At 41.1% G+C, this 20355-nt stretch overlaps 1 protein-coding gene and 1 pseudogene across 6 annotated transcripts in view; one reads left to right on the plus strand and one right to left on the minus strand.

The window, feature by feature from the left end:
* Nucleotides 1-9051, minus strand: part of LOC128598133 (60S ribosomal protein L17-like) — a 39340-nt pseudogene extending 30289 nt beyond the window's left edge.
* A 1156-nt stretch (nucleotides 9052-10207) lies between these two features.
* Nucleotides 10208-20355, plus strand: part of FAM120A (family with sequence similarity 120A) — a 124481-nt gene continuing 114333 nt past the window's right edge. For 5 of the 6 annotated variants that reach the window (XM_053578403.1, XM_053578411.1, XM_053578428.1 and 2 more), the window contains exon 1: nucleotides 10252-10926. In XM_053578403.1, coding sequence (XP_053434378.1) covers nucleotides 10453-10926 — 474 coding nt within the window. In that variant the 5' untranslated portion in view covers nucleotides 10252-10452. Of the gene's footprint in view, nucleotides 10927-20355 lie in introns of all 6 variants that reach the window. The other variant, XM_053578419.1, reaches the window with a different exon arrangement.

The raw sequence follows: 20355 nt of genomic DNA on the forward strand, positions 1-20355 counted from the left end.
CTCCCTGAGAACCTTCAGAAGGAATGGAGCTCTGAAGACCCAGTGTAGACTTCAGACCTCCAAAATTATAAAGTAATAACTTTGTGTTAAATCTCCAAGTTTGTGGTGGTTTGTAACAACAGCAATAGAAAATACATTTCTCATTACATTTTCGTTTTCCATCATTTTTGCATACCTGATAATTTTTGATTGGATGCTAGACATTTTCATTTTTACATTGGTGGATGGTGTGTATTTTTGTATTCCTACATTCTTGCAATTGTTATTAATGTGTTAGGCAGGCTCAGAACTGTGTCTTGTCTAGGGTTAACTTTATCTCTTTATTAAGGGAAAATCCTTAATATTCCTGATGATTTTCCAATTTGTTTATAACAGGCCCTACTTTGCCCTTGTGTGAACTTCAGGTACTGTACCTAATCTATTTTTTTAAAGATAGTCTCATTTCATTGCCTTGGGTAGAGTGCCATGGTATTATAGCTCACAGCAATCTCAAACTCTTGGGCTCAAATGATTCTCTTGTCTCAGCTTCATGAGTAGCTGGGACTACAGGAACCTGCCACAATGCCTGGCTAGTTTTTAGAGATGGGGTCTTGCTCTTTCTCAGATTGGTCTCAAACTCCTGAACTCGGGGCAATCCACCTGCCTTGGCCTCCCAGAGTGCTAGGATTACAGGCGTGAGCCACTGTGCCCCGCCTACCGTACCTAACCTTATTCTTTTCAATGGTTTATTCTCTCAGCCTCAGGAAGCTTTCTCAGCTGAATACCTGAGTAGTCTGTTTCTAATCTCTCAAAATCTGTACTTCATTGACTGATGTTCAATGTTTTAAGACCCACTGTCTAGTCCAGAAGTCCTCAAACTACAATCCGCAGCCACATGTGGTGGTGTGATTGTATTTGTTCCCCTTTTTTTACTTCAAAATAAGGTATGTGCAGCATGCATAGGAATTTGTTCGTAGTTTTTTTTTAAAACTATAGTCCGGCTTCCAGCGATCTGAGGGACAGTGAACTGGCCCCCTGTTTAAAAAGTTTGAGGACCCCTGGCTCTAGGCTCTGCGCCTGCAGCTCAGTGAGTAGGGTGCCAGCCACATACACTGAAGCAGGCAGTTTGAACCCAGCCCTGGCCTGCTAAACGACGACAACTACAACAACAAAAAAATAGCCAGGCATTATGGCAGGCACCTGTAGTCCCAGCTACTTGGGAGGCTGAGGCAAGAGGATCTCTTGAGCCCAAATGTTTGAGGTCGCCATGAGCTGTGATGCCATAGCACTCTACCCAGAGGGACATAGTGAGACTATGTCTCAAAAAAAAAAAAAAAAGGAGAACCATTGTCTATATTTTAGATGCTTTAGGTGGAAGGGTAATTGGGTGCCTGTTACTACATCTTGACTGAAAGTGAAAGGCTGAAGTTCCAATTTAAAATTCATTTCTCCTTCACATGATTTCTTAGAGTATATTCTCTGATCTACTAGCGTTAATAACTTCCCTGGCAATATAAGTATATGCTCATTTTTATCCTTTTCTAGTAGACTGTGAGCTTGTAGAGGGTAAGACAAATATGTGAGTCACAATAGAGTACCTCAGAAATATAAAAAAATCAATTCTTAATAAGCATCTGCCAAATGGATTAAACTATTGAGATCTCTAGATTTGTAGGTCATGGAAATATCAGTGTTTTGATATTAGTAAGGAGACCTATGATGTTTTTTATGAGAATTTTTTTATGATCATTTTTATAAGATGTAGATAATGGCTTAATGTAGTTAAGTGAATTTTTGGTGTTAAATGCATACACACAAAAGGCTAATGGGTCAAATTAAAATGGAGTAGTTCTTTAGATGCTTGGCAGTGATTCAGTATATGACCAGTAGCTAAAGACTTAAGAAATCCTGCCTTTACAGTCTCTGTATTTTCTAAAGACAGGGTATAACAAGAGTCTTACCACATATGAGTTTCTAATATTCTTATAATAAATGACTTTGCACTTACATTAGGGAGAGTTGTTTCTGTTGCTTTTAACTTAAGAGCCCAGACTAATAGCGTTAACACATAATCTTGCCTCTCCACCTAATAAAATGTACGTGGTCTTTTTAGCAGACCTGGTTGTTAGCTGAATAGATGTCTAACAAGAGGAAACTGAGACATGCCTGCTATAAAGATGAACACAAGCTTAGACTACAATCACAGATCTACCCAGCTCTTTCCCCAGAGAGAAGGTAAGTCTAACTGTACTCCATGCTGTGAAGGCAACTTGGGTACAGCATCTGTTATGAGAACCAGGTGTTTAAGATTACTGACAAACTGGAAACACACCTAAATAACACACATCACAAGTGGTAGGGACCCTATGAATGATGTGATAGAAACAGTTTAGGCTGGAGAATTGAAAATGTAGGAAAAGTCACCTTAATTTCCACATTTCTAGAAGTGAGTAGCCACCCATTAGAGTAGAAGAGATTTAATGAAGGGCAATTCATAAATTATAAAGCACTGCACAAATATGACTGAGGTGTTACTAATTTCTTACACAGACCATATTCATGCACATTAATGTAATCTATTACTAATGTAATGCAAACTAACAGGGTTATGATGGCGTAATTGCTTTCTTTAGGAATAAAATCTTAAAATATGGTAGCCATTAGCCTAATGTGGCTAAAGTGAATTAAATGAAATTTACAATTTAGTTCCTCAGCTGGGCTAGCCACAAATCAAGTGCCCAATTATCATAGGGCTATCATATTAGCACCAAGTTATTTCCATTACGTCAGAAAGTTCTACTGGACAGTGCAGCTCAAGAAAAATGTCAGTGTAATATTATATCTATTGTAACATGGAAATTTTGATTTCTATTATAGAGCTTTCTAGTTTAACAAAACTGGTGTCTTTCACATGACAGACTAACATCTCATGAACTGTGAAGAAACTCTTACTCTGGACATTCCAGGACCCTAGATCTCAGACTGGGCCAGTTCTCCTGGCACCACACTTCTGGGACCTCCACCTGAAAATGGATGGGAAGCACCTGAGAGCAGAACCATTACCTGCCCCCTATTTTAACTATTTCTCACAGCTGGGCTCTCTTATTCAAGTGTATTGTTCCATCCTGGAGTATGTGATATTGCATTTAAAGCAGAACTTTCTTCTTGCCTTCCAGAGATACATGCACTTTTCTTGGAGCTCCGGTCAACCCTGACCTCTTCCCATGGCAGCAAGGTCACAAGCCTGAGCTAGAAACTTCAGCTGATTCCAGTAGAATGTGTGCTCTACTTGTCTGAGATCCCAGATTCCCCAGAGAAAAGTCAGATTCCTGTGCCTCAGCCCAGTCAGGCCTGGGTACTTTTCGCATTCTGGTATGAAAGAATTATTTCTTCTGGGAAAAACAATTGGAACATAATTTTAATAGTTTGCACAAATAGTTAACTTAATTGGTCTCTAAATGACTAAATCTTAAAATGGCTTTTTATTTAGGAATGGGAATTACTTAGAAAAATTCTCATTTGATTTATATCACATTTTAAAACAAAATTTATTGAAACAAAATCTGATCCTGAAGATTCCATCAGGCAATACATAAGGGATGACTATGAAGTTCTTTCATCCAAATGAGAGAATACAGGGTGTCCATAAAGTTCATTTTTAAAGCAGTCCCTCTGAATATTTTATCCATTTATTCCATAGCTGCTCTCACTGCCCACACAGCTCGAGAAGCCTCTTGGAGAGTTGCCAAGGGAACCTACAGGCTTCATCTGAAAGTCATCATGACAAGTCTTCTTGCTTGAACATACTTTTGAATCAGTCCAAAGCCATCTGGATACAAATTTGGTAAAGATGTTGGGCAACAAACAATAAAAAACCCTCCCAAGCAACAAAACCAAAAAATAGGCAGTGCTGTTTTAGATGGAAAATGAGACATAAAAACCTCTAAGAACCTAGTAAGTGCTAGAGAAGGCATTAATTGCTTTCACCCATATGGTGTCAACAATGACTCTAGTTTACAGGGTTGATGAGAGTTGCCTAAAGTAATGCTATTTGTTAAATGGTAGAGTCAGTACCTACATATGAGTTTGGTTGGGCTCGACAGTGCACATGGAACTTAGTAAGATGGATTATCTCTACCTTCGAGGGCAGTATGACCTGTGACAAGAGATTGGAATAGGATGTTACATGGGTAACATTAATCCTTTCTTCTTATTTCTATGCAAGTATACTGATGTACTTTCCAGACTACACTGTAATCTGTCTACTCAGAGTGCATTCCCTAAAGAAGGGAATATGATTTTCTTCATGTCCATATTCCTAAAAGCTAGCCAACATCCAATATACACTTAGTATACCTGTTTCTTGTTTGGTTGCTGACTCTACTGTGACTTTGGGTGGTTTTTTTTTTTTTTTTTGAAGACAGTCTCACTTTGTTGCCATTGGTAGAGTGCCATGGATAGCTAACAGCAACCTCAAACTCTTGGGCTTAAGCTATTCTCTTGCCTCAGCCTCCCAGGCGCCCGCCACAATGCCTGGCTATTTTTATTATTTTTTTAAATTTCAAATTTAGTTGAAATTTATGAGGAACAATGACAGGATTACAGACAATAGTTTAATAGATTATCAATAATACTTGAATTTTTAAAGAACAATTTATGATTCTATCACAAGAATAATGATAAATATGTGGCCATTGATTTTACAACTTCACATATGGCTGCAGTAATTTTTCAACATCATTCCTTAAGTTCCTATTCTTCACATGCAAAATATGCTACAGCCAAACACAAATAGCACAATGTGTACAGTAAGCAGATTATTTAACAGCAATTAAGTTCTAAAGAGTCTACAAAAAATAATCGGAAAAATTCATTGAAAGTTGTCCTTAAGATTCTATTTACATTGTCATGAAGTGAAACCAACCGGTATGTGGAAATTGACCATGAATTCAGACCAAAAAAATTCTGTCATAGAAGATTCAAGTCATGGCTACATTTTCAGTAAGCCACCACTGAAGGTTTTCTGACAAATGCAGAAACATACTCGTTCCTCCATGTTGAGGTCACTCATGATTGTCAATAATACAGTAAAACCTTATTATACAAGTTTGTTATTCAACTGTGTCTGCTTTAATCAATCAAAATCATGTTTTCCATATATGTAGTCAACCGTAGCACATCTATTCACTATAATATAGCATACTTCTCCTTTGATGCTGACATTACAAGGGAACGAAAGTAATTACAATTTATACCTAGAAACTGTACTGCATTTGAAGAAGTTTCAACTTAATTTTCATTAGGTCTTCATTGTTGTAACTAGTGACAAGTTTCAGGCTAAACGTTAAAAACACATACAGGATAATAGCTAAGCTTTTCTTTTTTTTTTTAATTCAGAGTATTAGGGGGTACACGTTTTGTTCACACTTTGTTTTTGTACAGATTAAGTCAAGGTTCACCCAGTGTTCACTGTACTCAGTTATGCGTGGATTTACCTATCCCTTCCTCCCCAGCTTGATTTTCATTGAGATTTACTTCCATCTTTAATTGATTCATGTATTGCTGAACACTCAGTTGTTTCCATGTCTTTGCAATTGAGAATTGTGTAACATACACAGGTGTCCAATGTCTTTTTTTTGCCTCATACTTTAGAATTCTAGTGGAACTCAACTGCTTTCATTACCTATATATAATTTTTCACTTCTGAGATGTTGCTCATTTCCATATGAAGGCAATGCTGGCATTAGAGGATGAGGTAGGAAGTATTCCTTCCTCTTCACTTTTTTCAAAAATTGTAAGAATCGGTTCTTTAAATGGTTGGTAGCATTTATCATTGAAGGCATATGGTCTAGACATTTTGTTTTGTGGAAAGGTTTTTGATTACTGATTCCATCTCTTTACTCTTTAGATTTTGTTTCCTTGTAATTTATGCTTAGTAAGTTGTTTTCAGGAATTCATTGGCATACAGCTGTCACCCTAATGATTCTATTACTGTAAGTTTATAGTAATTTCTCCAATTTTAGATCTGATTTTAGTTACTTTAGTTGTTTCACTTTTTCTATTTTTTTAATTGAATCATAGCAGTGTAAATTAATGCATTTGTGGGGGACAGGCTATTTTTAGAGATGAGGTGTTGCTCTGGCTCAGGCAACCCACCTGCCTCAGCTCCCCAAATGTTAGGATTACAGGTGTGAGCCACAGATTAGCCACAGGCTCTACTCTGACTTTGGACATGTCACTTTCCCCTCTTGACCTCCACATTGCCCTGTGAAATGAGAATAGGTGAAAAAAGGCCCTTCTAGCTTTAAAGAGTTAAATGAAACTTGTAACTGCTCTTTTTTTTTTTTTTTTTTTGTGGTTTTTTTTTGGCCGGGGCTGGGTTTGAACCCGCCACCTCTGGCATATGGGACCGGCACCCTACTCCTTGAGCCACAGGCACCGCCCGAAACTTGTAACTGCTTTTAGTGGTGGTACTAAATAATTCCCAAGCCATTATACTTCCTGTTTCTTCAGACAGAGATATTTGACCTTAATATCTTTCTTAAGATCCAAGATATCCCTAATATGAAAAGAACTCTGAAATTATAAATAGAAACTATGGAGTGGTGAATAGAGGTTTTTTTCCTGGGATTTCATGACTTAATGGATATGACCTACAGATTTGGCTGTTGGAGTGGTATCTTCCCACTTCAGTGCTACTGTGGAATTTTATCCTAGCTTTCGAATTAGTCTCAAGAATGACTTTTAGTATTGGTGGTTTTGTGAGTTTTTTAAGATTGTTATTGACACAACAGCTTCTGGAAATCTGAAAAGAGAAAAAAAAAAAAGGTAATTTATATTATCAGTTGTTTGGAATAAGAAATGCATTTTGTCCTGGTCTCAAGAATGTAAATGTTGATCAGTCTCTCCTGTAGTTCTTGTATCCTAATGTTGGTAAGGATTTTTGGTCTTCAGGTAGAGCTCTAAGACCAAAAAAGTCTCAACTGTTGACACCCTGGTATAGTGTGATCTGTTACTCATGTACAATTCATGATGAAGACTAAAAGGTTATAAGTGTTCTTCTAGGTAACTTAAGCTGACATTAACAACAGAGAAGGCTTAATGCTAGGAAAACATCCCAAGTTCAAATCCCAAGCATGGATTAATTTGCTCTTTTCCAAGGCCACAGATTCCATGCTTAGCTAAAGCCTGCTGGTCTCCTAATATATGCTAATTATTAAATGGGTAAGAGAATCACCTATGGCCTTACTTAAAAAACCTGATCATTGCTGGTGGATATATATACCTCAACTAAGTAGAAAATTAATGAAAGATGTCATTCTACTATAAAAGACATTAGTTAAGAATCAAGTAAGTAAGACAGTATTTTCCCGTTTGGGGATGTAGATGAATGATCACAACGAATTGGAGTCTCAGCAAGACTCAGGCAAACCCAATCTCCACAAAAACATAGTAAAATTAGGCAGGCATGGTGGCATGTACCTGTAGATCTAGCTACTAAGAAGACTGAGGCAGAAGGGCTGCTTGAGCCCAGGTACTTGAGATTGCAGTGAACTATAATGATGCCACTGTGCTCGAGCCCAGAAGACAGTGAGATCTTGTCTCAAAATAAAACAAAACTGGCTGAAATGGTGTAGGGCTGAAAGTAAGTTTTTCTCACACTGGGTTGCCAGAGAAGGGTTATTTTTGTACACCATAAGCTAGCTCTCTTTGTCTATTAAGCGGTCGAAAATTAAAGTCCCCAACTATTAGTTGTTATATTGTACACCTAAGAAGATATAACTTCATTAAATTTTAAATACAGATGTTTATTTTTAACCTCAATATTTAAAAAGTTTAACTTCAAACAACCCATGTATTTGAGCTGACAATGCAGAGTATAGAAAATGTTTGTCAGCCAAACATTTTGCCAACCATTAATAACTCCAAAAATAAAAAAAAAATTTTAAAGATGAATACACAGCTAAATAAAGTAGGCATACTTGAATTTTATGTTTATGAAAATGAATTTTAAACTACCATAATGTAACCAGTCCGCGTTCTTAAGTGTAAAGTCCAGGTAATTATTTTACGAGGAAATAACTATAAAACTAAACATTTACTAACTACTTGCTGGGTGGTAGGGACACGGACTATCCAATATCATCCTTATAACAAGCTATGAGATAAATACTACTAATATGCTCGTTTTATAGAGGATAAAAACTCAAGTTCAAACAGGGTAAGTAATTTTACCAAGAGTAAAGATGAGGCAGATTTGGTGGTATGATTCCAGAACCTTGGCACTCTACATTTAAAAAATTAAAAGATTGCCCAAAAGAAATAAAACAGTGAATGTAAACATGATGTAACGCTACAAAATGAAAATACAATGAAAGATTAAAAGTACTACTCTTTTATTTTTTCTGAAACAGTCTCAAGCTGTTGCCCTGGATAGAGTGCCATGGCATCATAGCTCACAGCAACCTTTAACTTTTGGGCTCAAGAGATCCTCTTGCCTCAGTTTTTCTATTTTAGTACAGATCTTGTGACTCTGCCTTGGTTTATACAAGGAAATTTGGATATTTCTGGGGTGTCCTCTTAATTATAATTTAGATAACATGTAATTCTGTCTTCATCACTAACTTTGCGCATGTGTAAATGGCCTAACTTCTAACAACCTGGATTTTAAAAATTAAAGGTAACTAATCAAAATACCAAGAACATTTTATTTACATATCATACTGGCCTGCATTTGAGATGGTATGAAAAAAGAAACAAAAATCCAACTTGCCTTTTTACAGAGAGTATGCAGGCTTCTTTGAGCCTACAGGACCAGATTGGGTGGGAGCAGGCTACACCTGTTGAGTAGCTGCTGTCTGGGATACAGCACGATGGCTGCATCCTGCTCCTCCACAGAGGTGGCTCTGTAAAAAGAACAGATGGAGGGTTGAAGATAAGTAAAAAAGGCACTTTAAAATAGTTAAGAGTTCTGATGTCTAAATACTGCATTCTGAAAAACAATTTCTTTTTAAAAATGTCTTATTGAAGCATAAGATACATACAGTACATTAACATCATTTCAGAAGCCATTATGGCAGAGCTTGGAATAAAGGTTACATAAAGGAAGCTCCACTAAAACAACAACAAGGTTTAAGTACTTAGGATGAGCAGCTTCGGCACAGCAAAAGTGTCAGAAGATGGGGCCGTTCAGCAGTAGGAACTAAAGAGAAAGCAGGAATTTCACACGCTGTAACAGACCTATGGTTTTTCTTTTTTTTTTTTTGAGACGCAATCTCACCATGCGTCACAGTCACAGCAACCTCAAACTCTCGGGCTTAAGCGAATCTCTTGCCTAAGCCTCCCAAGTAGCTGGGACTACAGGCGCCCGCCACAACGCCCAGCTATTTTTTGGTTGTCGTTGTTTGGCAGGCCCGGGCTGGGTTCAAAGCCGCCAGCTCGGGTGTATGTGGCTGGCGCCCTAGCCGCTGAGCTACAAGGGCCGAGCCCGGATCTATAGTATTAAGGTATGTTCTGTGATGATCATACAGGGTTGCTTCTATTTTCTGACATTAGAGTGTGTCTGACCGTGTCACTTGTCACATGCGCAAAAACGACAAACGAGAGCCTGAAGCTGCTAAAATCAGTACCTTCTGTGGAATCCTGCTCCCCCCGCAGGCACACTACAAAGTGCTCCGGCGCTCTAGCCTCGCTCTTTGCAAGAAGATCCAGCTTCCTCGGACTCCGGAGTCTGTGTGGGAGGCAGGCCCTAAGTGAATGAGCAAGACAGTCGCGTTAGAAAGGTAGCGTACCGGCCTCCAACGACGAGCAGAGTGACTCGGCCTTCGTCTTCCCCTCGGAGCCGCCATCTTGTCGCCGCTTCCCTCACGAGCACTGCGAGTTCTTCCCCAGGGCCTGCTTCGCCGCTTTCCTTCGCCCAACTCTTATCGGGCGGCAGCGGCCTCTCAGCTTTTGCCGGGGCCAGGCAGGCCGACAGGCCAGAGGCGGGTAGCCTGTGGCTTCTGGGCGCGGCCTGCTTCGGCCGAGGAAGACCCTGTGGCCTGTTCCGGTCCAGCCCCCAGCCTCACAAATCTCTTGAGCACCCAGCCGCGTCCCGCCTGCGCCGCCTCTTCCGCTTTTTCCCCTAGCAGGCCTGCGCGGGCCTGGGCGGCGTCCGCGCCAGGAGGGTACGCTACGTCAGCGCCGCCCGCCCGCCCCGCCCCGCCCCGCCCCGGCCCTCAGCTTCGGCCTCGGCCTCGCGGCAGCGGCAGCGGCGGCGGCGGCGGCGGCGGCAGGTCCCTCCCCAGACATGGCCCTGGGAGGCGGCAGCACATGGCGGCCGCGGCGGCCATGAGCGCGCCCCCAACCCGCCCCAGTCCCCCCTAGAGGCTGCCGCCCCCGCCCGCCCTCCCGCAAGCCACGGCCCTGCCGCCCCCGGCCCCGCCACCCCCGGCCCCGCCGCCCCCCACCCGCGCCCGCGCTCCCGCCGCCGCCATGGGCGTGCAGGGCTTCCAGGACTACATCGAGAAGCACTGCCCGAGCGCCGTGGTGCCGGTGGAGCTGCAGAAGCTGGCCCGGGGTAGCCTGGTGGGCGGCGGGCGGCAGCGGCCCCCGCAGACCCCGCTGCGCCTGCTGGTGGACGCCGACAACTGCCTGCACCGCCTCTACGGCGGCTTCTACACCGACTGGGTCAGCGGCGGTCAGTGGAACCACATGCTTGGCTACCTGGCGGCGCTGGCCAAGGCCTGTTTCGGCGGCAACATCGAGCTCTTCGTCTTCTTCAACGGCGCGCTGGAGAAGGCCCGGCTGCACGAGTGGGTCAAGCGGCAGGGCAACGAGCGCCAGACGGCGCAGCAGATCGTCAGCCATGTCCAGAACAAGGGCACCCCGCCGCCCAAGGTCTGGTTCCTGCCGCCCGTCTGCATGGCCCACTGCATCCGCCTGGCGCTCATCCGCTTCCACGTCAAGGTGAGGCCTGCTGGGGATTCGGGTGTGTGTGTGGGGGTGTTCTGTGGTGGGCCAGGGTTTCTGGGGTCCAGGGACCAGGGCCGCACTGCACCCCGAGACACTTCCCCGAGGCGCAGAATGTCGCCGGGCTGTAGCGGCGCGCGGGGAGGCGACTTCCTTCGGACCCGGCTCGAGAGCGGGCTGGGAGCCGGGCCGGGACACAAGATGGATGGCCGGCTGTTCAGGCCGTACACTGTTAAAGCCTGCCTCCAGTTGCCTCTTCAGTGAGCCTGCTCGGGGTCCGCAGACGTTATAAGGACACCTGAGGTTGAGTAGAGAGCCCCGGACCAGAAGCCAGAGGTGGCAATGTCATCATCTCCAATATCCTTCGAATTTCCCTCCTTTTTCTTTTAAGCGGGCAGGTTACTTACCTTCAACTTTAAAACAAATGCTTATGTTTTGAATTTAGCCTGCTCTTTACCAGCAACAGGTTCATCTAGGAATAAATAGTAATAGCGGGGAGATCGCCAGGGCCAGTAGGGAGAAGCAGCTGGAAATACTAGTGCTGCTGCTGCTGCTACCTTTACAAATGTTGGGTGACAGTGAATCTTGTGTAAAGGCCAGTGCATTAGGCTCTTCTTCAGAACACTGTCGTGTTCCTTTTAAAGTAAGATCTTTAGGGAAATTATGGTTTATTGTGTTAGATTTCAGGAATTGTAAAATGTCAGTTCGTGACTTACAAATCTGTGTGAAAACGTCTTTAAAGTAGTTCAGTTTTGTAGATCCAAAGCAAAATAAGTAGTTTAAAATCGGGGCCCAGGCAATACAGGAGTGAACTTGCAGAATTATTTTTCTGGTGCATAGTTAAGTATTCAGTGACCTTCAGCGGTGCCCTGATGGGTGGGTAATCAGAGCTCCACATTATCGGCTTTTGCTGTCCCTTTGGCAGAGGGCTCCGCGGCTGAAACTGGGCCAGAGGAGAACTTCAGGACCCAGCAGTGACTGTAAAGATAAGCAAATACATGATCCTGGACTTAAGGTTTTGATTGCTTAATTTTAAATTGTTTGTCTTAAAAATATTTTGGGGACTGTTTTGGCTTCTCAGCTTTTGTCACCCTGTCTTCCATCGTGTCATTCTTTTATGTTTGCTTGAAACTGTGTATGAGCTCAAAGTTTGTGGAATTCTCACTCTTCATGATTGCCTGTGATGAGATGGTGGTAGTTAAGCCTGAGATGATATCGGAAGTCCCACCCAAGATCCGGTTGCAATTGGTGAAATGTGTTTTAACACTGTGGGTGGAGGCAGCCGGAAGAGTAGCGATTGGCCTGTGAACATGGCGATGCGCAGCGTGCCATTCCTCAGGGAAGTTCGGGTGAGAGGAAGTGCCTGCCTCTCAGGTTTTCTGAATTGGAGCTTAGAGCTCAGAGAAGTAAGGTGATGCCATTTCTCCGATGCGACCACCTTCAGAAGAGATCGTACAACTGTTCATAGCTTTATCTTGTCGAGAGATGGAAAATACTACTTAAAGGACAGGATGAGCTTCATTTAATTGCTTTTGGTTATGCGTAACTACTTAAGTAGGATTTTCAAGGGAACGCTGCAAATATGATCAGAATCACTATTAATACGGCCATTGTGTCTTGTGAAAGAACAGTTGAATTCATTTTTCATTTTAACATTTCTTTGTATTTGTCTTTGTGCCTCTTGAATGCCCCATGTACCTAGCAGGTGCTCAGGATTTTGGCCAATGTGTGTTTGGAAACTAGATTTAAACTACATTTAAGATAATCTCTTTTGTTTAGGTTTCTGGATACCTAGTAATCTTGTGTATATTTTGCTTTAGGTAAGTTTTTAATTCTTCATCTAGAATCATAGCCTAGTGTTATTTGCACAGGTTACCATTGTAATTACTCAGTTACTTAGCTGGCAATCATACATTTTTGAAAAATGCCTAGGAAACTTACCTCCTAGAAATTTCTCAGCAACCAAAGTAGATAATCAGGAAGTTTGAATACTAAGAAGAGGTGGGGTGAGGGGGCAGCTTTCACTTTCTTCATTGAAGTATCCTTTAAGCTCTCACTCACAGATTGCCCTTTTGTATTTTGATGTAATTCTACCAAGCCCGGTTATTTATTTTCTAAACTCAGCTTGAGAAGGTGAAAAGGAAAGTCTGCTAGAAGTAGGAGCATGATTAATAGCAAGAAGTGATAACAGGAGAGAAGATTTAAAAAGCTATAAAACAGACATAATTCTGAGACCATTTTAGAAGGAAAACAATCCTAGGCACTTCAGTTATCCTTGGGGGTAGAAAAATGTTTATTCTGTAAAGATGATTTTGAGTCAGAAAAATTAAAATGTTCTATGTTTAAGGGGCAAAACAGTGTGTGCTGTTTTTAAAAGTTGCCATTAAAATTGTTAAAAATTTTAAAACCTCGGGCAGCACCTGTGGCTCAGTGGGTAGGGCGCGGGCCCCATATACAGAGGGTGGCAGGTTTGAACCTGGCCCGGCCAAACTGTAATAAAAAATAGCTGGGTGACAAAGGAGTAGGGCGCCAGCCCCATATGCCAGAGGTGGCGGATTCAAACCCAGCCCTGGCCAAAAACTGCAAAAAAAAAAAAGAAAGAAAAAATGGCTGGGCATTGTGGCAGGCGCCTGTAGCTTGGGACTACAAGAGAATTTTGTGAGAGAATCTCCTAAGCCCAGGGGTTGGAAGTTGCTGTGAGCTGTGATGCCATTGCACTCTAGTGAGGGCGATAAAGTGAGACTCTGTCTCTTAAAAAAAAAAAAAAAAAATGTAAAACCTCTATGAAATACCACTACATACTTACTAGAATGGCTAATTGAAAAAATACTGGCAATACCAAGTGTTAGTTGGAGAAGTGAGACATTTCTCTTATAAAAACTTAACATCTTATTGGTCTTCAATAAATGGCCAGAAGGGCATAATTTTCTATTATCCTTGCTTACAGAAATATTTTTTGATTTAGAGAGAATTTCTTTGATACAGTAATAATTGTACTTTTCACACAGTAATACTTGTATTTCTTTAAGCCATTAGATGTTGGCCTATGTCTCAGTTGATTTTGACTAGGTCACTAAATAGCCTAACTTAGCTAGTTACTCAGAGATTTCCTCTCATGTGCCTTGAAGAGTCATAACCTTTGAAACTTTTAGTGAGTGACTTATGTTTATTTTAAAACATTGGTGGTGTTAAATTCCTGTAGCTTTCATAAATGTTTCTGCTACAAGACTTGTGGTGTAGGTGTGAGGGTTGATAGTGAAGTTCTTCAGATTTTATTCTGGATTAGCTTCCATTGTGATTTTGTTAAATTAGTTTTCTGGTGTATTTACTTAGATCTTATATAAAATGGTATTCATGTTTTAAGTCAGTGGAAGAATGTGAAGTTAGACTACGGTTTAAGATTTTCATAATTCGCATAATAACATGTTTGTATGTAGGGATGATCTTCTTGTGTGCTTGATGGGGGAGAGAACTAGTTAGTATCAAGTAGATCCTTTTGCACCTCTGTCATCTCTTCTGTCCCTCAGAGTGCTTTGTTACCCCTTTTTCCACGTGAAGAAATAGGATCTACTGAGTAAGTGACATCTGGAGTAAAGTCATTAGTAACCTCTTCAAGAGGGAAGTGCAGTGCTAAAGTCAAAGTTCAGTTTCATTGTGTAAGAACACTTTGTGGGTGTATTAACCTACAATTCACTGCAGGTCAATTCTGATAGCTAATCCCTTCTATTATTTTTTGCAGTTAGAGTAGGAGTAGCAAAGTTTCTGTGCATAAGAAAAACATCCATTAACAGACCCTAAAAACTGACAATGTTTCTTATTCTTAAAGACCTTCAATTGATTAGAAGATCCTTAAGGTTGAAAATTGATTGCATTGTAACTCAACACCAATCATCCTGTACTTTCCTAGTATACCAGGTTTGTGACTAGTTTAATTCATCTACCACAATGTCTTCAAAGTTCATCCACATTCTGGCTTATGTCACAGTTTTCTTTTTAAGGCTAAAATTTCATTGTGTGTATATACCAAATTTTGTTTCTCCATTCATCCATTAATGGACATTTGGGTTGCTTCCACTTTTTGACTACTGTGAATAATGTATGTTTTTATGAACATGGTATACAAATATTTAAGTTCCTGGTTTCAGTTGTTTAGGATATATACTAGAAGTTGAATTGCTGGGTTATATGGTGACTCTGTGTTTAACTTCTTTGAGGAGTCAGCACACTGTTTTCCACAGTGGCTGTGTAGGCCATATATTTTATGTCACTTTGTATAATATGTGTTGTTATACTATAGTTTTAATTTTTAATATTAATGTGATCAATCACATTATTTAGCAATTTAGTTTTTTATATAAGAGTCTTTCCATGGCTATACTAATAGTTCTAATTCTTTTTAATGCCTACATAGCGTTCCTTAATTTATCCAATCTCTACAGCTGACGCACACAGTAGATCCAAGGGTATGCACATTTTTTTTTTTTTTTGGGCCATGGCATCACAGCTCACAGCAACCTCCAACTCCTGGGCTTAGGCGATTCTCTTGCCTCAGCCTCCCGAGTAGCTGGGACTACAGGCGCCTGCCACAGTGCCCAACTGGTTTTTGTTGCGGTTTGGCCCGCCACCTTTGGTATATGGTGCCGGTGCCTTACTCACTGAGCCACAGGTGCCGCCCGGGTATGCACATTTTAAAAGTCATACAGAACTATAGAGTCAACATTGTCAGACCTTCAGACTTTTTAAGAAAGCCAGAAAGTCAGATTTTCTTTATAATTATCTTACTTTAAAATACCCAGGTCTCTAGGTTAGTTCTGCTCATGCGTCATTAATTTGTAATTTCTAGACTAACAGAGCTATCAAAGCCCACTTTGTCTTTTCCCATCTGCCTCTTTGAATCTTTTTCAGTTATTGAAGTGTTTCTCTTTTCTGTTACTGAAAGACAGCTTTCCTTAAATGCCACAGTCCTCTCCACCCTCTCCATAATATACTCTTCATTGAGGTCAGACAATTAAGTTTGTGAACCATCCTAGTTTTGTGCTACATACCTCATTGCTGAGTGTCACTGTGGTTACCTTCTAAGGGCTCCCCTTGGAAAGCTATGCACTGATGCCAGTGCCTAGTCCACCCTTAAGAGCAATTTTGTAACTCTTTTTCTGGAATAGCCAGAGCTGTTGTCATACAAGGTCTGACAATTTCATGAACTCTTTCGAGAAAAAGTGCTTTGAATGGTGGACTAGGTGCTGGCATGGGTGCATAGCTTCTCAAGGGATGTACTCTGAAGGTGAGGATCAGAAACACATACACACAGCATCCTGTATGTTTGCATTGAATTTCTAGTAATCTGTTGGGTTTTGATTTCCTGCATACTTAATGTCTCTCACCAAACTGTAAACTGCTTCAAGGCCAGGGACTGTATTTTACTCCTTGAATCATCTGTATTTTTAGCATAGGCATTTGACTCTTTAATCAAAATATTTGCTATGGTCTATGTTCTATTATATAGCCAGACTAATTTCCTTTCAACATCTGGATCAATGGCTATTACTTGATGTTTTCTTACCTCCAATTTTCTAATTTCTTTTTTTTTTTTTAATTCTTATTTCTTTCCTTTTCTTTTCTTTTCTTTTGGAGACAGGATGTCTGTCATGATAGCTGACAGCAAACTCAAACTCCTAAACTCAATCAGCTTTGGCCTCCCAAAGTGCTAGGGTTACAGTCATGAACCATCACACCTGGCCCCAAATTTCTTATACTCTCTTTTCTGATGTTGCCAATGATTAATTCTCCTTTCAGCAAATATTTGAACACCTTTTATTGCTCAGATCTGAGGGAATGAACAGAACAGGACAGGAAGGAAACCTTTAGAGAGCTTACAGTTAGGGGTTGTGTGTGTGGTTCATTTAAATCCTTACCTGGGTTAATGTTTGGAACTTTCTTCTATATCGTAGAATAATATATTACGCAGTGGAGACCTGTGAGTGATTCTTAACTGGGATTGAGAGTTGAGACATTTGGCAGGAGACTTTTGGTAGTGTATGGAGGCATTTTTGGTTGTCTCAGTTGTGGGGGAATGTGGTGGGGTGTAAGCTATAGGCATCTATTGGGTGGAAGCCAAGGGTGCTGCCAAATATTCTATGATTCTACATAACAGCCTCCCACAGCAAGGAATTATCTGGTCCAAAATATCAGTTGTGCCAAGGCAAGGAAATCCTGGTATGAACAAATAAAAGAATTCTAAACTTGGGGCCTTTGTAAAGCCATATAGACGTTTGAAATATAGATTTCTAACACTAGGAAGAGAAGTAATCAAAAATAAAACTTAGGCCGGGCTAGGTATCTCAGGCCTGTAATCCTAGCACTCTGAGAGGCCAAGGTAGGTGGATTGCTTGAGCTCACAAGTTCTAGACCAGCCTGAGCAAACACAAGACCCTGTCTCTACTAAAAATAGAGAAACTGAGGCAAGAGGATATCTTGAGCCCAAGAGTTGGAGGTTGCTATGAGCTATGATGCCACTGCACTCTACTCAGGGCAACAGCTTGAGACTCTGTCAAAATAAAATAAAATAAAAAATTTAACTTTCTAAATTAATATACATACATATACATATATACCTCATCTCTAACCAAGTTTTAGATCCACATTGCTCTTCATGGTAGTTCTCTGAAACTTGTACTAATGGGAAGAAGCTAATCACAGGAATAAATGTCAAATGACATGTAAAAAGAGATATTTATTTATCTATTTATTTAGACAGAATCTGACCTTGTCCCCCTGAGTGGGGTGCCTGATCATCATAGCTCACAGCAACCTCAAACTCTTAGGCTCAGATGATCCTCTTGCCTCAGCCTCCCAACTAGCTGAGACTACAGTCACCCGTCATGATGCCCAGCTAGTTTTTTCTATTTTTAGTAGAGACAGGGTCTCCTGCTTGCCCAGGCTGGTCTTGAACTCCTGAGTTTGGGTGATCCACCCTTCTCAGCTTCCCATAGTGCTAGGATAACAGGCCTGAGCCACCATGCCTAGCCTGATATATTTTTAAAAATTAATTCATTAGGGCGGCGCCTGTGGCTCAGTGAGTAGGGCGCTGGCCCCATATGCCAAGGGTGGCGGGTTCAAACCCAGCCCCGGCCAAACTGCAACAAAAAAATAGCCGGGCGTTGTGGCGGGCGCCTGTAGTCCCAGCAGCTCGGGAGGCTGAGGCAAGAGAATCACGTAAGCCCAAGAGTTAGAGGTTGCTATGAGCTGTGTGACGCCACAGCACTCTACCCAAGGGCGGTACAGTGAGACTCTGTCTCTACAAAAAAAAAAAAAAAATTAATTCATTAATTAATTATTTTTTAAGAGACAGAGTCTCACTTTATCGCCCTCGGTAGAGTGCCTTACCATCACAGCTCACAGCAACCTCCAACTCCTGGGCTTAGGCGATTCTCTTGCCTCGGCCTCCTGAGTAGCTGGGACTATAGGCGCCCGCCACAATGCCTGGCTATTTTTTGTTGCAGTTTGGTTGGGGCCAGGTTTGAACTCGCCACCCTTGGTATATGGGTTCAGTGCTCTACCCACTGAGCCATAGGCAGCACTCCTGATATTTTAGAATTAAAAAAAAAGATCCAGTGAATTAATAGACAAAAATGTTTTAAATAAAAGACATAAAAATAGTTCAGATGGAAATATTCTTATTCTTCAAATATCTCTGTAGCTCATCATTTATTTCATTTTTACGTTTTCTCTTGAAAGTAGGTCACATGAATACCTTACCTATTATCCAGCCCTCAGAACAATACCTGGCAAGTACTATGTGTTCAGAAAATATTTGGTAGATGGATATAATAATTTACCCATTACTGCCCTCATGAAAGGTAATATGATGGCATAGAGATGATAAAAAGTTGAAGTTTCCAAGTCAGCGTAGAGTTAATTCCAAAGATCACTGGTCTCAGGTTGGCTACCTGTTGTAGGAGGTTATCTTTGAATAAGCCTTTTATGTTTCTTAAGAAACGTGTTGAGGGCATAAAAGAGGTGACTGCTTAGAGAAATTAGCCATCTTTTCTCCTGTTACATCTGGCTTTCTCATATTGTTTCTAGGCATCATAGGGATTATTTCTAGGCATTTTAGGGACAAGGTGGAATTAACATGACATGTATCTGTATTTGTAAAGGGGATAGTAAGTCTGCATTATGGTAAGTTCAAGATCTGTGATACATCATAATACTTTTCTGCCCCAGTCATTTGGCATTTCTTAGTTGTCTCTGGAATAAATTTTTTTGAGAAGAATTAAATCTAGCTGGGCGTGGTGGCCCCTGCCTATAATCACTCTGGGAGCCTGAGGCAGGGGGATTGCTTGAGCTCAGGAGTTTCAGACCAGCCTGACCAAGAGCAAGACCCCATCTTGCTCTTTTTTTACTAAAAATAGAAAAACTAGCTGGGCATTTTAGTAGGCTCTTGAAGTCCCAGCTACTTGAGAGGCTGAGGAAGGAGAATTGCTTGAGCTCAACAGTTTGAGGTTGCAGTGAGCTGTGATGCAAAGGCCACCCAGAGTGACAGAGTGAGACTGATTAAAAAAAAAAAGAAAAAAAAAAAAAAAGAATTTACCATGTTGTTGGCATTTTGCCAGTTAGTGTAGAAAAGTATACTGGAGGGTTTATTGTTGAAGGGTTGACTTTTCACAGGTCAGAAATGCATTATCTTCTGGGCAGCGCCTGTGGCTCAGTTGGTAAGGCGCCAGCCCCATATACCGAGGGTGGCGGGTTCAAACCCGGCCCCGGCCAAACTGCAACCAAAAAATAGCGGGGCGTTGTGGTGGGCGCCTGTAGTCCCAGCAGCTCGGGAGGCTGAGGCAAGAGAATCGCTTAAGCCCAGGAGTTGGAGGTTGCTGTGAGCTGTGTGAGGCCACGGCACTCTACCCGAGGGCCATAAAGTGAAACTCTGTCTCTACAAAAAAAAAAAAAAGAAAGAAATGCATTATCTTCTAAGCTAGAATGCATTTATTTATGAACATTAGTAACAAATCAGCTGAAACTGTTGGAGGGGATTACTAGACTACATGGATGAGGTTTTTCAGTTTCCCCGACCTATAAAGAGTTTGCAGTTGTCATTATCTTAAATGGTATCAGTCTGAGATTTTCTTTCCTAAATTCTGAAAATTAAATTTTGATGTTTTGTACTTTGGAGTGAAATTTTATCAAGAATAATCTGCTATTATTTAGCTATGTCATTCGGAGAGTAATTTAGCAGACTAAATAAATAATATAAATAATGTGGGTGTTTCCTTTTATCATTTTTTTTTTCTTTTAGAAGTGTATAAAGTTTAGTTTGTGTTTCTTTTATGACATTCATTCCCTTATTTTTTTTAGAAGAGAAAGAAAACAGTTTTACAAGTTGAGCATCCTTACACAAAATCCCAAAATCCTAAATCTGAAGTGCTCCAA

The sequence above is a fragment of the Nycticebus coucang genome, chromosome 2 (assembly GCF_027406575.1).
Source record: "Nycticebus coucang isolate mNycCou1 chromosome 2, mNycCou1.pri, whole genome shotgun sequence".
Classification (NCBI taxonomy): Eukaryota; Metazoa; Chordata; class Mammalia; order Primates; family Lorisidae; genus Nycticebus; species Nycticebus coucang.